The sequence below is a fragment of the Engystomops pustulosus genome, chromosome 1 (assembly GCF_040894005.1).
Source record: "Engystomops pustulosus chromosome 1, aEngPut4.maternal, whole genome shotgun sequence".
In the NCBI taxonomy this organism is placed as follows: domain Eukaryota; kingdom Metazoa; phylum Chordata; class Amphibia; order Anura; family Leptodactylidae; genus Engystomops; species Engystomops pustulosus.
This window is the reverse complement of record NC_092411.1, coordinates 5,459,638-5,477,290: the sequence shown is the minus strand read 5'-3', so window position 1 is coordinate 5,477,290 and position 17,653 is coordinate 5,459,638. Positions and strand designations below refer to the sequence as shown.

Genomic DNA, 17,653 nt, shown 5'->3' with positions numbered 1-17,653 from the left:
CTCATCTTCCTGGAAAGTTTGGTCCTCAAGGTGTAACTTTCAGATTAAAGGATAGAAATCGGTGCCCGAGGCTGCGGAGGGCGGGGGGAGGGGAGCGATGGAGGTGCGCAGCAGCTGGACACCCAGTAATTATAATCCTCCTGCATCTATTACAAGTCATTAGACGCCTCGTGATAAATTGCTGCTCCCTGCAAATACAGATAAGTTTCCTGCCGCAACATCTCAGGGTCAGAATCAAATAATTAAAGTATTTGTTCGGCTGGTGACTCCTAGAAGTAATTAAAGTGATAGAAAAGCTCTCATCAAGCAATAATGTAGATGGGATGCACTTCACTTACAGCTCCCGGGAGGGGGGAGACATCGAGAAGAGGCGAAACCGTGCTCCGCGCATCCGCCAAAGAAGGAAATCTCCCGTCAGAATCCATCCTGATAAACCAAGGACATTACTCATAGATCCAGGCACCGGGACTGAGGCGCCTTCTTATATGTGTTATCCATGGTCTCCTTCCTTGTAATATCAACTTTTAAAATTATTCCAATCAGCTGTATGCTTCACAGCATGCGAAACTGTTCCCCCTCTGCTTCATCAGCACACAGTGCAAGTGGCGAAAAGCTCCTGCAATAGCCTGTGAAGCTGCAGCACAGAGGGGCTCTGGTAACACCCCAAGAGCTGCTCTTAGCACAATTTTAGACCTTCATATTTGGTGAACTTATAAAGTGCTCTGCACAACGATGCCAAGTGATTTTGGAGGTGGTATTTTTCCTTTAATTGCACCAGGATGCTTTTTTCCCGCCATGATGGCTAGAAAAGCAGGAGGGGGATTTATCGGACCCTACGGGGCAATCAGAAGGGCAGGTAGAGATTAAATGCAGGATTTATGTAGGTGGGACCATAGATCCCAAGTTGTATGTGAACAGCAGCCATGAAAGTACTTCTACCCGGGTAGGTGATCAGCCTCCGACCCCTGGGTCCTACTGATCAATGGAGGAGAGACTTATTCTCCAATTGTCCTTCTCCGTTCCATCACCCAGAGGTCCAATGTCCCGGGCTTCCATATCAGTAACAGCGAATGTGTTTGGTATTACAGCATTAAAACATACTAGTTCAGTGAGGCTAGGACCCTTACAAATCCTGCGCGTCGCGCCCCTCCCACCCTCACAGGAGTCGCGCCCCTCCCACCCTCACAGGAGTCCTGCCCCCTCCCACCCTCACAGGAGTCCTGCCCCTCCCACCCTCACAGGAGTCCTGCCCCTCCCACCCTCACAGGAGTCCTGCCCCTCCCACCCTCACAGGAGTCCTGCCCCTCCCACCCTCACAGGAGTCCTGCCCCTCCCACCCCCACAGGAGTCCTGCCCCTCCCACCCCCACAGGAGTCCTGCCCCTCCCACCCTCACAGGAGTCCTGCCCCCTCCCACCCCCACAGGAGTCCTGCCCTCTCCCACCCTCACAGGAGTCCTGCCCTCTCCCACCCTCACAGGAGTCCTGCCCCTCCCATCCTCACAGGAGTCCTGCTTACCTACTCACAGAGGCTGGGAGTGCAGCCATAACATAATGGAATCTTACATAAATACAAAATTCACGCAGGACCAGATTTCGATCCCTACCTGACAGTGGGGGATGCAGGAAGCTTATTTTTATTTTTCAGGTTTTTTTACCCTAAATGACCGAAACCTAAATATTGTTTGATTCATTCACCGGATATTGCTTTTTGTACAATGATATTGTGGAATTGTGTGTAACTCGCGGGCCGTGTGGAAGACACACAAGTGCCCTACATAAGAACAGAAGGAGAATAGCGGCCGCCATATCGTGCGGCGCCATCAGCATCGCTCTGGGGGGACGTAATGCTGCAGTTTTCCAAATGTTCAGGTACATTCAGCCCCCCCGCACACGAGGTATTTAACCACAGAGCAGAAGCCCCTCGGAGGAGCCCGTCTGCTCCGTTTCTGTGTTTTTGGGCCGTTCCTTCCTGTTCATAGGTCACGAGTGCAGTAAATTATTGAAACGGAAAGTAGTTGAGTTGGCGTCTTAGGAGGCGATGGGGAGATAGACGGCAAAATAAAGGGGACGCGTACCGGAGGAAAGAGCATGGGGAATCTCCGTTTTACTGTTTCTCTGTCTATAGCCGACATTATGAAGATGTCACATGGTAAAAAAAAAAATATTTAAAATTCAAAATCGTCTGGAGAGCGGATTCATCCAAAATTTATTCGCGGAGACTGATATTTCGCCTGCTGCCGCCATCAGCGCTGATTGCTCTTATGTGTAAAGCTTTATTCAACTTTGTAAAGGTTTTACAATACAGAGGATGACATTTCGGGGCCCGGACTCGAGTGAGTCATTAAAATGAGATTGAAGCAGGAACATTTACACTCTCCTCGGAGATGCTCGGCTTGTTAGGGAGGATGCAGGAGGAGGGAGGACGGGACCTGCTGCTCCCACAATATGGATGAAGCCTCCTCCTCGCTGCTCATCTCATCAGCTTGTGTCTTACTGTCCCGTAGATTGGAGGAAGCCTCGCATGTTCTTACGCTCAGAGCTGTAACCAATATCTTTAGGCCTCATGCACCATGTGCTCACCGGGCCGTCACCCAGCGCTCCTCACCCCTCCTCTCTCCATAGGAGACGGGCGGCCACAAATCCAGAAAAAAATAAGACACATCCTATCTTTTGCAGCGTGGGTCAATGGGTCATGGTGGGGTGAGACTGGGTGCCATAGACCTCTATAGGGGTGCGGCCACATCACGGCCACAATTACGGTCGTATAAATGGGGCGAAACAAGTTAGGCCCAATCCTCAGTGATGAACCTTGGATCTCACGTACCCCTGTCGGACCTCTCGTCACTCGCCCAGATAAGCGGAGCAGCAGGTCACGTATGGCCAGGCTGCCCCATTCATGTCTATGGAGCGCAGCAATCTCTGTTCGTTCCATAGAGATGAACGGGGCAGCCCGGCCAAGCGTGACCTGCTGCTTCCATCATCTCTGGAAGCAACGAAGGGTCAGACAGGGGTACATCGGATCCAAGGCTCTCATGATCTGTGGGGGGGTCTCGTCAAGGAGGATTGCGCCTAACTGGGATGTTTGAATTTTTTTTTTCTTACATTTTTCACAAAAACTTCCGCCACGATCCTGAACCACGTGGAGATTATGATCATAAAAAGGTTTTGGAGAAGATTTCAGGCCGCCCTGGAATGGTTTTCTAATCGGAGGAAGTGGCCGGAAAAAAAAAATCCCCAAACTCAGTCTGTGCTTTTTCCAGCTTGCATATAGGATTTGTGGAAGAACGCCTCCATGTGTGCGCTCCAAATGTTCAGTGTGAACGGAACCTTAACGCCGTTTAGTCGAAGTTCACATCCTATCAAGACGTGTTCACGCATTAAGTTTCAATCATCTTTAGAAGAAACCAGGAGGAGCTTCTCCCAAACACTTGCATTGGGGGGGACACGCAACATGTGTTTTGCTGGGTAACAATGCAAAAACACGCTTTGTTTTTTGTGAACGCAAGCGTTTAGTTCTAGATACGTTTGTGATTGCGAGAAGCTCCTGCTCGTTTCTGAATGCAGCGTGTGAATGTGGCCTACAGCTCAGATCCAGATAGTAGATCAGCTACAATGTCTCCACACCAAGGTTCTTTAGAATTATCACCCGCTTCCACTGATGGTCCCTGTCATACCCCCCCCCCCCCGCTGTCCCCGTCATACACCCCCCCCCCCCGCTGTCCCCGTCATACACACCCCCCCCCGCTGTCCCCGTCATACACCCCCTGCTGTCCCCGTCATACACCCGCATGGTGCCGCCCCTTTAAGTCTTTTTATGAGGCCACAATCTTGGCACACGAGCTTCCCGTCCTCTTCCTCTCAGCGTTTGTACAGACTTTGCTCGGTGTCCAGCACACATTATCGGCACCTCCGCAGAGGCCAGGCCATTTGCATAATTGATTCAACCATTAAAATGTCCTTTCGACTGTATTAGAGAATATACAGTGCGCTAATTGCTCTTCATTAGAAAACAAACAACGGGCTCCCCCTGACCCCCGCTGCGTGTTACTGAGGGTAGCGGAGCCTGCAGACCTGTGCGATGCTCTGCGGAGCGGCTCACCTGCTGGGGTCGGCTGCTCCTGACGCTCGGCTCGGAGACGGACGGGTTCAGCTTCTCCTGCTGCTCTGACAGGTACTTCTGGTACAGGCTCAGCAGCTCCTGGCACTCCCGGTACTGCTGCTGCAGAGGTGGAGGGATTCGTTAAGGAATTTCTGACACAAAGTTTCTTGAAAGGGGAAAAATAAAAATAAAAAATAGCAAAATAAAATATGTTTCATGTCAAACAATCTGAATTGAAGCGACACTGCGCCGACTATGAACCTGCACATATGAGACTTCTGCTCATCACGGCTGAAGTGACAACGGGTATAAGTCCCGACTGCTGCAAAATATCACAGGAGAATACAGGAGCGCCCCCCGCTGCTGCACCATGACCACTACAGGAGCAACAAGTACTAGCAGGACAGAAATTACTGCACCATTACACAAGCATGAGCTGCAGAACCCCTCCCCCCGCATGGCCATACTTTCATTTTCTTACAAAGTTTTAGCTAAGTTCAGATTTTCCCTATTCAACTCCCAGCAACTCAGGAAAGAGATGAAATGTCCTTTCTAGAATTCTCTCTTCTATGTGAAATCTCTGTAAAAAAAAAAAATCTCATGTAAAAATGAGATGAGAAGAGTCACATTTTGCCAGAGAGGAGTCAAGTTTAGAGGCTGCACAGGGCGGAGTCACATCAGTGGGTTCTGTAGCCCCCAGAAACATTGTGCTGGTATCTTCCTGGTATTATATAAAGATAAGAATCGCATCTTACATATATCATTATAATTCTGTGATCCACAGAACCAGACAGTTAAAGATACAGGCAGGAATGGGATCTTATTCTGCAGCAGCGTTTCCAACCATGTCTTTAAAACTATTGAAGCACAGGAGATTACAGCTTTACCTTACCTGGTAGTGAGTCAGAGGGGGGCGACTGCTCCCCATACTCCATTCTCACAATTCAGCACTTCATGTCATGTGACCAATGTGATGTCATCTAAGGTCGTTTACCCTGTAATATTTGTAAAATCTACCCCATGTATGTATCTGATCACATGAGCTCACAGCAGCCTCCATGGCGAATGGGGAGTAGTAGAAGTCCATGGAGGCTGCTGTGATTTCATGCGATTAGATACATACATGGGGTACATTTTGCAAATGTAAATGGGTACAGGACCTTAGTTGACATCTCATGAAGAGCTGAATAGACGACATGGTGAAGAGTAGAAGTGAGTGAGGCTGGTAGAACACGCCCCCTCTGACTCGCTGCTGGATCGGGCTATGTGCCAGGTAAGATAACAAAGTTGATTTTATGGGAAGGAAACAACTTTTTAGGTAAAAGAAGGGTATCAGTTAGTTAATAGGACTCTATGGGAACCTCTGAAAAGTGAAAGTATTTGTGAAGTGTAGTGACAGGTTCCTTTTAACAAAACACGTGAAATAATAAACACCTTATTGAATTGAACCAAAACAAAATTTCTAACAATCCCACATAGGGTGGAAGCAGTTTTGACATGAGAGATCGACCTAGTCCTATAAAAAAATTTAATCAAATTTTAAGCAGTTATTCAAAAGGGTTAAAATAAGTGAATAGGGATCCAAAGCAAAGTACAATCCACGTGATGGCGTTTCCCAGGTCACACATGTACGTTACACACTGACCGCACGTCAGACGTCATGTATGGGGACATCTCATAGGACGCAGCGTCTCGGTTGGTATTTACGTGCTGTAAGGTTTCTCCTTCTCCCCCCATTCAGGTTAAATTCATTCCCGGAAATTTCACGTTTGCATTTGCACAAATTTCGAATGTAAAGCAAGTAAAACAAATAGAATGAGCGGCGCAGAATTCCGCTGTCATTTCCTCCAATTGCTGATAATTGTAACTATAAAGGGATAATATTCAGACATATGTGTATCTGCACGGCCGAGGAGCGGTCAATCGCAGAGCGAGGGAGAAGCTGGGGCAAGCGCGCCCTCCGGTGGACCGAGCCGGGAACTACAAGTCTATAAACCTCAGAGGGGACAGACAGACACTCACAGATCAGTGGATTACAGACGGTCCCCTACTTAAGAACACTCGACTTACATACTACCCCTAGTTACAAACGGACCTCTGGATATTGGTAATTTATTCTACTTTAGGCTACATTCACACTACCGTATGGGGGATGTATATACGGCTGACGTATATATGTCCGATATACGTCCCCCATAGACGGCAATGGGCGCACGGTGCCCTACGGGAGCGGTATGGTGCAGCACATGTGCGGCACTGTACCCGGGAAAAAGATAGGACCTGTCCTATCTTTACCTGTAATACGGCGCCGTGCGCCATTACTTCCTATGGAGATGGGCGGGGGTGAGCTACACCTCCTCCTCCTCTCCCCATGCACTGCTGTTGCCCGCTACGGTACAGCACAGGCTTGCAATGTCAGTGTGAATGTAGCCTTAGTCCTAGAGTGTATACAGAATAATAATTTGTTATTTATATAGCGCACACAGATTAGGCAGCGCTGCACAGAGCCTGTCCCAAATGGGGCTCACAATCCAAACATCCTATCAGTATGTTTTGGAGTGTGGGAGGAAACCGGAGGACCCGGGGGAAACCCACACAAACACAGAGAGAACATACAAACTCTTTGCAGATGTTGACATGGGTGGGACTTGAACCCAGGATATTTCAAGGACCCTGCAGGTGAGGGACCACCCTGTGTAACATTCAGTTTTCTATACAAATATCTAAACCCTAATAGCATAAGGAATGTAAATTATAAGCCCTAGTCGGGATTACAGTCTTCAATGCAGCGCTGTGTAATATGTTGGCGATATGCAAGTAATACTGTCGCACCTGCTACGTATGTAGTGAGCTCCATACACCCTTATGTACAGATACATCCCCTCCGCTCGGGGATGAAATTTCCTTCCTAGAATTCCCTCATGTGAAATCTCATCCTTTATCTGTATAAACCAAAGTTATGTGACAACGAGCAGAGAAGAGTCATTTTAAATACGAGGAGTCAAGTTTCAAGGCTGCAAGCGGTAGTGTCACTTCAGATGTCATTACCTTCCGTTCTGTAGCACCTAGAAAGACGGTGCTGGTGTCATATTAAAAGATAAGAATCTCATCTTTCAGTTTACAACAGTCTTGTGCTTCAATGAGCTACAGAACCGGAGATACAAGCAGGTAAATTAAAATTCACAGGATGGAATGTGAACTGCAGATTTTATTTCAACGGTACGTCTCACTGCTAAAACGTAAGCCCTAAACTAACTAGGTGAAGGAAAAAAAAAAAAAAAAAAGAGGCTTTTAGGGAACGTCAACACTCATAGTTTCTTATTTTTTTTAGTTAGATCTAAAATGTAATCAAATAATAGGAGCTCAAAATTATGCCATCAAATAACGCAAACGATTTCACAAAAAACAAGCCCTTAAGAGACATATCAATGAAAATAAATACAGTGAATGCTTTTAGAAAGAGAATGAAAGCATACAATCCACACAACAAGCAAAGAACTGTGGAAAAGTTCTGAAACTCTAAACCACTTCCCGCGGGTCACACAATCTTTTCTTACCAAAACTCTCTGCACAGGATGAAGTCAGACAAAGCTACTCCCACAATGCATTGCAGGAACAAATGGAATCTAATGGGGCAGATTTACTTACCCGGCCCATTCGCGATCCAGCGGCGCGTTCTCTGCGGTGGATTCGGGTTCTGCCGGGATTCACTAAGGCAGTTCCTCCGACGTCCACCAGATGTCCATGCTGCGCTGAAGTTCCCCGAGGCCCGCCGGGGTGAAGGTAAGCGCGAGTCCCGCGACACAATTGTTTTTTTTTTTTTAAATGCGGCGGTTTTTCCGAATCCGTCGAGTTTTCGTTCGGCCACGCCCCCAATTTTCCGTCACGTGCATGCCAGCGCCGATGCGCCACAATCCGATCGCGTGCGCCAAAATCCTGGGGCAATACAGGGGAAATTGGCGCAAATCGGAAATATTCGGGTAACACGTCGGGAAAACGCGAATCGGGCCCTTAGTAAATGACCCCATCATCTCAGAATTGGGATTGCAGGTGACTAACACAAAACATGATGAAACATATCCATATAATGTCCTCACACTGCTGTGCTCTTTGCTTGCTTCACTGACCCCTTACTCTGAGTAAAAGCTGTAGCATGCTTCTGGATAAAAACTACAGCAGGTCACTCAGAGCCAGAGGGGCTGGGCTGTGGGGCTGCTCAATGCAGAGAGCACAGAGCACAGCAGAGTGAGGACTTACCCACCCCACCCCACTGCACTTGGAGAAGCTACAATCCTGGAACATAAGTGCATTTTTCACAGTCCTGCTGCTACTGACTACTAACAAAAAGGTATGAATACATATCTTTCAAAAGGACGATACACTGCTGTGCTCTCTTTAATCAGCGTCGGGTATTTTGAAAGATATGTATTCATACCCTTGTGTAAGTCAGTAGCAGCAGGACTGTGAAAAATGCATTTATGTTCCAGGATTGTAGCTTCTCCAATTGCACTATAAATGACTTTAATATAATGAATTTACCTTGTAGGATTGAAGGATTATAGTTGCACTGGGTGTGTGCCCCCACACTGCTGTGTCCTTACCAAACACTGATTAAAGAGCACAGCAGTGTAAGGACTGCTGCTACTAACCACAAAGGCAAAGGTCCGATTACACATTTGTCCAGGGCCAATACACAGCAGTGGCTGCACAGAGCACAGCAGTGTGAGCTCCTGCAGAGATGTGTAAACGCTCTCCCGGTGAGCGGGGTGACACTTTGCAGATTTCTATCCTCGGCTGCTGTCAGGGGGGGGGGGGGTTGGGGCTCGTAGACCTGTCACTCCGGGGGGCGCAGGGGGCTCTGCCAGCTCTGCTCCGGCAGCCAGCAGGTCCGTGCGTTTTGTGGCATCACAATAAAAAATTCATTATGAAGTAATTAACCAGTAAATTATTGATGCAAAGTCTCTTTTATTTGCATCCAGGAGATTGGTCCCATTATTTAGGATACAGATGGAAGTGGGGAGGACCCGGGGCCCCCACCAGGGTGGTCACATGTCCCCGTGACAATGACACCTGAATTCATCCGAGGAAAGAGACGACTCCTTAGTATTCATGGAAGCGCTAGGCGGCACATTCCCTCCGGACAGAGCGGAGAGAGATGGACGCGGCTAATCTCCGCTCTGCACCTGCAGAGCATCTCATCCGGGAGATACAATTATCCCGACACGTTTACATCTCCAGGAGAGAAGGATCTCGCTGGCAGGTGTCCGACTGTCACCGAGAGGAGGATGAGAACCCGTCACATCTCCATGAGAGGTCCGTATAGCCACCGGGTCACAAGAACCCGACACATCTCCATGAGAGGTCCGTATAGCCACCGGGTCACAAGAACACGACATCTCCATGAGAGGTCCGTATAGCCAGCGGGTCACAGGAACCCAACACATCTCCATGAGAGGTCCGTATAGCCACCGGGTCACAAGAACCCGACACATCTCCATGAGAGGTCCGTATAGCCACCGGGTCACAGGAACCCGACACATACTGATCCTGCAGGGCTTCCTATTCTCTAGTCACACCCAGAGCTGCATTCAGCACTGGCTGGAATAGGTTCCGAGGAGCTAATCAGCGCCGCACACCTCCGCAAAAATCTCTCCACGTACTCACTTGGTAAAGAAAGTCTTAGCTTAGTCTCTAGCACCGCTATACGGCTATATACGCCCTAAGTGCACACAACCCGGCGGAGGAATGCTCCGAACAGATCTAAAAACACTGTTCTGGTGTCATTTTAAAGGAAAACAAAATCCATCCTAAAAACCCCAGGACTCATAGATCCCGGCACCGAGACTGTGGTATCTTCTTATATTTGGCCTCCTTCCTTCTAGAAACCAACTCTTAAAATTATGCTAATGAGCCACAAGGGGTTTGGGCATTACCAGAGCTCCTCCATGCTGTAGATTCACAGGCTGTTATACACTGTCTCCCCTCTGTTCCATCAGCAATTCCCCTCCTGCTCAAGCCCAGTTTAACGGCCCATGAAACTGCAGCAAAGAGGGGCTCTGGTAACACCCCCAAAGCCCTGCAGGTTATTTGCATAATTCTGAAAGTTATTACAAAATTTAGGAAGGAAGGAGGCCATGGATTACAAATATAAGACACCGCAGTCCCGGTGCCTGGATCCATTAGTAATGGATTCTGAAATCCCCTTTAATATTCCATTGTTTAATTTGCAGTAAAACATTTGATCTTGATATAAACCGCTCTCTATTCCTGATAAAACTAGAACAGTGAATCTCTCTGGTTCTGTGTCACCAAGAAGCAATCCTGCTGCGATATTAACCTCTTGGGGGACTCAACAGGTTAGGGCTGTACAAAGAAGGTTGGGAGGATGAGCCCCCTCCATACTGGGCAGGTGTCTGCTGTATTATACAGTGCAGAATGGAGAAGGAGCTGCAGGGAGACAGGTAATTGCACCCTCTGCATTGGTATCGGAATAGGGGGAAGGGTGATGGATTGACGCCGTAGATATTTGTAACATATTTTGGTAGAGGTTTATACCCGTATTTTCCTCCCATTTGTAGTTGTCTCCAAATTGTATAAAGAAAAAACATTGAATTAATAAAACTATCAAGTTATCAGGTCTCATTGTTTGAAGGGAAGCAGGACAGACCTGAAAAAACCTGGACATCCAGGTACCAAATGACCCCTGGCCATGAGTGGGTTAAGACGGATCTTGCAAGTAGTTCCCAAACAGATTAAAAGTAAGTGATATTATAGCATTAGTATGGCGCCACCTAATGTTCAAAGCGTAAAGCAATGTGCATGTCCACTGTTGAGCCGCGTGTGTGTGGTCGCACATGCCCAGTCACTCCCAGGTCTCTGCATAGCGAACCTCAGCCAATACAAACAGCTTGTTGCCCTGCCCGTCAGGGAAGGAGCACATACCAGTAAGGTCTCCACTCCTCCGGAGGCATCAAGCCTTGAAATATTGAACACATTATTTACAGGACTTCGAAGACAGATTATCGGGATACCTGTACTTTAGCTATTGCATTAAACTTCTCATTTATATGTGTAAAAGGGCAGATTTTAGCATCATCTACAGTCCCGGTGATACCTGATCATAGGGTTCTACAGTATCCAAGGTGGATAAGCAGGTGGTCAGGGTCCAGAGCACCCCAAACGGCACAGCTGGCGTTCATCGTCTCTAAGCGAGTAATAGTAATATGTAACCTCCCTCACAGCATCACATGGAGGGCAGTGGTCGCCCGCTGACGGCCTCTCCATCTTATCCTTTCCCTCTGCTGTAAATGGAAGCGGAGATGTGAGCACGTCGTCTTAAAATCGGGTTCAGTTTGCCTTTAAAAAAACCCAGCGCGGCCGCAGGAGTTTCTGGGCGCCGCACCGGCCGCTCTGCGAGATGAATAGTTTAATGAACTTGGCGTCCCTCGCACCGCACAGCGTGAGCTAAAGTGCTGCCCGCGCCACTTTATCTGCTCCTCCGTAATAGAAAAGATTTACTCTGCGTTCCACTGACTTGTGTCGCCGTCACACACTACCGATTCCTTCAATGACAAATTCCATAAAGATCCGATCTGTAAAATATCAGGAAGTTTTGGACTGAGGTCATCGGAACTTAAGAGACTTAACATGAACGGGTCATGTTTTACCTCCACTAAACTCCCAAACCCTCCCCAGTTTACCTATAAAACTAAATCTCTTCCAAAGCCAGGTAAATATGACTCTTCTCAAGAGAGGAGTCAAGTTTAGTGGTTGCAGTAGTAGTGTAGCTTCCAAAGCACCCCATCTTCTGTTCTATAGCACCCAGAAACATGCTGCCAGTGTCATATTAAAGATAAGAATCTCTTATTTCAGATGACACCAGGTTTAGGACATTGTGAGCTACAGAAACGGTAATAGACTGATAAAACTTGTAAAATGTTCATTATGCGGCTGTCAGTGGCCTGTCCTTTGCAGAAATGGGTCACAAACAGGTGAACGTTAGTGGTCAATTTCGGCCAGTTGTAGATAAGGCGTGTTCCCCCCACAGTGATTGGGGCACAACAAACCTGTAAGGCGGCCATGCGCTTGCTAGCGTTTTTTTTTTTGCGGCTTGCTCCTGATCGCCACATACGGTTGTGTGTGGCCGAAAGCTGGGGATCAACACCTACCTGGGCCGTATTATAACAAGTAGGAATCTACAATCTCTGGGAGAGGATCTGCGGGTAAAGACTAATTTAAGGAGGTACAGACATGGGTGACAACCCGAATTTGATGGTACCAACTGTAAAACAGGGGGCTCCATCAGAAGGACCGGAAGAGTACAGTAGATGAATGAGGGATCATATTTTTGTACACGAGTTACAGTCACGCCAACCCCATTCACTTGTAAAGGCTTTGGCTGCTGCAGGGAAAGGCCTCGTACAGCAGAACGTTGTATTTCTCTTTAAAAGAAGCCTGCAAATGTGTAAAACACAGCAAAAACAAGCAAAAAACACGCACTCTCAGTCCACAGTGACGAGTCACTACATATGCAAACACAAATCCTGCTGATTTTGTATTTTTTTTTTTTAAAAACAAGCTACCGGAGAGAACAGACCCCCGTGTGCAACATTAAGGGGACACTTCGATGGAGACATAAAGAGTCAACCATTTTAAAGACAAAAAAAAAAAAAGTGTGGTCCGATTTATCAATACGGCTCCTGCCCGCGTTTCCGAGATGCAACAAATCAAGCGCCATCACTCTCCTGCTGGGAAAATTGGTAGCCGCAACGTCACCGCAAGCTTTGTGTGTCTTCCCCATTGTCCTTGACTGTACCTAAATGTTCCTCTGAGTGCAGCCATTAGGAGCGACTCCCCAGACCCTACAGAGAGGCCACAATCCATTCAAGCAAAGGAAAAAAAGAAACATCTCACCAGCTACAAAATGCACATGACATGCAAAAAGAAAAAAGTTTGTATTTAAAGGGGTTGTCCAACAAGTTTAAAAAAACTGTACCACCCCTGTACTAGCGCCCCAAAATCCCAGTGTCCTCCTCTGGTTATTGCACCTCCTCAGAAGAAAGGTCTGCACTCCAATGTCTTAGCAAAATCAACATCCAGCTTTATTTGTCACAGATAAAAGCAGTACATGGCGAGCCACCTGAGCAGTCAGAGATTAAAGGGGTTTCCCACAGGATAGGGCCTAACTGTCTGATCAGTGGGGGATTCAGTGAGTGGAGCCCCACAGTTCAGGAGAACAGGGGTCCCCATGTACCCCAGTTGGACCCATCGGCGCTCCCTGGGATGACCAGAGCAGCCGGTCGCACGTGGCCGGGTTGCCCCATCCCCCCCCCCCCCAAAAAAATGTTGAAAGTAAGATTCCCATGAAAAATTATTCCCCAAGATGAGTGATGAGGTCTATGGACGCCATGTGGAGACGTCCAGAGCCGATGTGGGGAGCACCAGAAGACATTGGGGAAGACGTTGTAGTAATAGCTTCTATGTTAATGCATTTTAGATACATTGTTGCTTCTTGTTCTAAACCTATTTTCTGCACAAGATAGAAATTGCAGTAAAACGGCGCAGAATCGAGTGCAACCACAATAGCGAATGTAGGGCAATGTTTATTTTCCGCCTCCCTTTAGCGGGACCTGCCTGGCACATTCTCTGGGCTTTAATGTCCTATATAGGTCAGCGTCTTCCCTTCATCCTAGGAATTACACAGGCGTTTATGGCGCCTTCTCTAAAGATAAACAATAAAAAAAAAGGCATCTTCTAGAAGCAGATTACATCTGAGAGGAAGGAGGGTGGGCATGGGATGTGATTATACAGGGCAGGACGGGCATCTCCACATGAAGCAGGGATGAAAGCCTTCAGTGGCGGCTCCATTACTCCATCTACAGCGCCCCACACCCCATTCACTGATACTGGGGGCTTCAAAGGAGCCTCACAGCTGCAGCGCTCGCACACTCCGAATCCCTTTAACCATCGCAATTCTGAAACAGATTGCACAGACGGATGGCCAGAGAACTTGGTGCTGGGACGCTGGAGTCCGAGGGGGAAACAAAAGCCTCAAATGTAACAAAAATGCAACCAAAACATAGTCAAAGCCTGACCTCTGCTGGAGAGAAGCAGATACTGCGCTATTGCAGAAAACAAGTCGGGGCCGAGGGAAAACCTACAACAATGGGGCAGATTTACTTACCCAGTCCTGTCCGACGAGGATTTGGGTCTGCCGCGATTCACTAAGCTCGCGCGCCCAAGTTCCTGCATCTGTCGCTTTTGCGCAGAGGTCCGCCGGAGTTCACCTGCTTCTTTCCGGCTCTTGTAAGTGCGTGCCTTGCAACACAATTCTAAATCTTAAATTCCGCGGTTTGTCCGAATCCGGCGGGTTGTCCGACGGCCCGGCCCCGATTTCTGTTGCGTGCAAGCCGGCGCGGAGGCAGCGCGGACCCTTAGTATTATGTGATCAAGACTAAGATAGTAGAAAAGGATTAGAGTTTGTAAAAATTGGCAATCTGTATGAGATGACTGGTCTATCGGTAGCCAAGCGACTCAGAAAATGAACTCCTCATTTTAAATTTGTCATTTTTGATAAGTTTATTCACCTTTATTTAATCCTGTTTAAATCACGTGGTCGTAGTCAGGCCCCAGACTCCACAGAGTCGCATACGCATATCTGCACACGTTACCAGCAGGTCTGCAGCGCCATGCAGTGGCCGTGTAGTGTACTACTGACCATCCCAGATACACAAACTGCTGAGAAAATCCACAAAGCTGAAGCTTTACCCGTGGCCATATTCATACCAGAAACAAGCCACTTGTGCGACGACTGCACGATGACCACTGCTGCAGAGCCTGCAGTCATTACGCTACGTGTGAAATCACCCTTACATCCTAGGAGCCCTTGGGACTACAAGCATCTAATCCAATGCCAGGAGTCAACTATGTGCAGCCTGGGAACTATAGACAAACACCTTACCCCTGTGAAAGGGGCTGTACATAGCTCTGACCGCAAATTAGAAATTCGGTGAACAAGTATATTGAAAAATGTTAATAAGGCCTCATGCACACACAGGTTAGTTGGCTGTAAAAACCGCAGCCAGCTCACGACCCCCATAGAGGTCCATTTTGCATGATCTCTGTGCCGCCATGTCTTACCACATCATGACCAAGCCAGGCGGCCATGACACAAATATAGTTCTAGTCATGCCCGTAATGCGGCGCAGCTGCCCAAAAGGCACCAGGACCCAGGACTCTTGTGCCATGGAATGCCAAAAGGACAAGTCCTGCTGCCCTGGGGACCTGTGACCCAGGGGGAACTTCACCCCTAATATGGGTGACCTCATATCCTTACCCTGTTTAAGTGGACAACACTTAATATCTATAGTAAAAACTGAAGCAATAATTGATATTTATAAGACTGTATTGTGCGTATGAGATTAGGCAAAACCTCATAGGCCTGGCTGTCCTTAACAGCTGTGGGTTCAGATCCAGACACAACACAGCAGATAAATCGCTCACTGTTCTGCCATTCTCTAAATGTTGTTTTGTGATTTACATTTCCTTTTTTTTAATTTTGTTCTTCACTTATTGTATAACTTTCAAGTGAACTTAAAAAAGGCAAAAGATAAAAAAAAAAAAGCCACCGTATCTAGAACCCGCTGCGTGTTACAAAACGCGTTTAAGATGTACAGGTCACCACTGACCTCTGACCTAGGGAGTCCTCTGACCCCACAAGGGCGCAGACAGACCAAACTCGCCTCAGATTCTTCCCAATTTCCAGTTTTCCCGTACTGGAGCTGAAGCACTAACCCTCCGCTGTACGGCAAGACATTTGCAGGACTTGAGCCTTAAAAGACATGAATCAGGACGGAAGATTTCCCCCGAGCGGCAGAAGTTAATAATATGATAAAAGGTTCTTTTGAAGCAAAAAGTCTTTCCCACCAATTACATGAACAACTTAGAAGAAAGTGAAGAGATGGAAAAGGAGGGATCCGGGAGAAGGAGTGAGGGGGGAGGAAAAAAAAAAAAAAAGTTTCAAAACATATTACAAAAAAAGAAAATTAGACGTCTCTCCGCCTCACAGTGGGTCCATCGCAAATCTTTCAAGTCGTATTCTAAGCTCCAATCTTCAAAGTGGCACAATCCCCTTTGAAGCTTTGCTCCGAGCAACTTACACTGGGAGGCGCCGCGCGTGGACTTAACGCCGGCGAGACGCTCGTACAGTCTGCAGTCATGATGATAAAGCCGTGAGGCCGAGCACCATGAAGAGTGGCTGGTACGAGCACAGCGCCGGGCCCGCAGCCGCCGCACACAGCGCTCATGGTCTCCATCTCCAGAGCTCGTCACATTCATGGTTCATCCCTGGCCCCTCCGGTCACGTGCCGTTCACTGTTACACACCTGATGAGGCCGGTGAATGGTTCGGTCTCCACATGCACAATGAACAGAACGTCAGCGCTATTCTTCGGACTTGTACGGACAAGGCTGACCTCTTACAAAGATAGCGCCACACCTATCTTAAGGTTCAGTGTGGAATAGCAGCTCAACTCCAGCTAAAAAGATGCGTTGCAGTATCACATGGATCCCGGGGTATCGTTATTTTTGACTCCCTTCTGGGGAGAGCGGACAAGAACTATCCCTACACATTTCCATAGAGTCTATAACATCAGGGGATCAAGAGAGGCAGAGCCCAAAGCTGTACAGCCCACAGACTAATGGGACTGGAATGGTCACGCTTGTCCGTCCCCTTGGCGTCTTTTCTACAGCTTTAAGGTCCTATTCTGCCTACAGGCCAATCAGAGATGAGGGTCAGCCTATGTACGCGCCTCCTACAGTGGGCAGTTTATACTCGAGTCCCAAAAAAATTAAATAAAGTCAATACTCCAACGCCTCCCGCAGATCTTCTCCGCGATCCATCCGGTAGCGACAGGTCCACTGCTGCTACCGAACGGATCACGGAGAAGATCTGCGGGGGGCGTTGGAAAGGTATTGACTTTCTTTTTTTTTATGAACTGGGTAAACTGGGGCATGGGGCCGGCTATATATTGGTGCAGGGAGCTGAATAGATATATACTGGGGGTATGGCTGTGACTAATGCATTTCCCACCCTAGGCTTATACTCAAGTCAATAGGTTTTCCCAGTTTGTGGTAAAAGTAGGAGCCTCTGCTTATATTCGGGTCGGCTTATACTTAAACTGGGCCTAATGTGGAGATAATACACTGTGCGCATTTGCGTGTTGTCGATCACAAAGATCAGGCTGAGGGAGGGGGGAGAGCTGAGGGAGCAGAGAGGAGACAGTGTAACAGCCTGTGAAGCTGCAGCACTGAGGGGGCTACATCCAGTAGCCCCTGTGGCTCAGTACAATCATTATAAAAGCTGATTTTACAAGGAAGGAGGCCATGGAACACAGAAACTGTAAATTGTAGCTTACATGTAAAGCATCAGCTGCCATTCAGTGCAGGGACGGGCATGGATAAATCCCCTCCCGTGAGATGTACGACTCTGATATTACACAACAGTCGCCTTCCCAGCTCCGGTTATGTGCGATCCAGTGCGTTTGGACACAGGTA

At 47.8% G+C, this 17,653-nt stretch overlaps 1 protein-coding gene across 3 annotated transcripts in view; it reads right to left on the bottom strand.

The window, feature by feature from the left end:
• The window catches only part of KIAA1328 (KIAA1328 ortholog), an 82,354-nt gene that overhangs the window by 41,398 nt on the left and 23,303 nt on the right, over positions 1 to 17,653 (bottom strand). For all 3 annotated transcript variants that reach the window (XM_072132834.1, XM_072132835.1, XM_072132836.1), the window contains exon 6: positions 4,101 to 4,228. In XM_072132834.1, the coding sequence (XP_071988935.1) occupies positions 4,101 to 4,228 (128 nt within the window). The remainder of the gene's footprint in view (positions 1 to 4,100; positions 4,229 to 17,653) is intronic.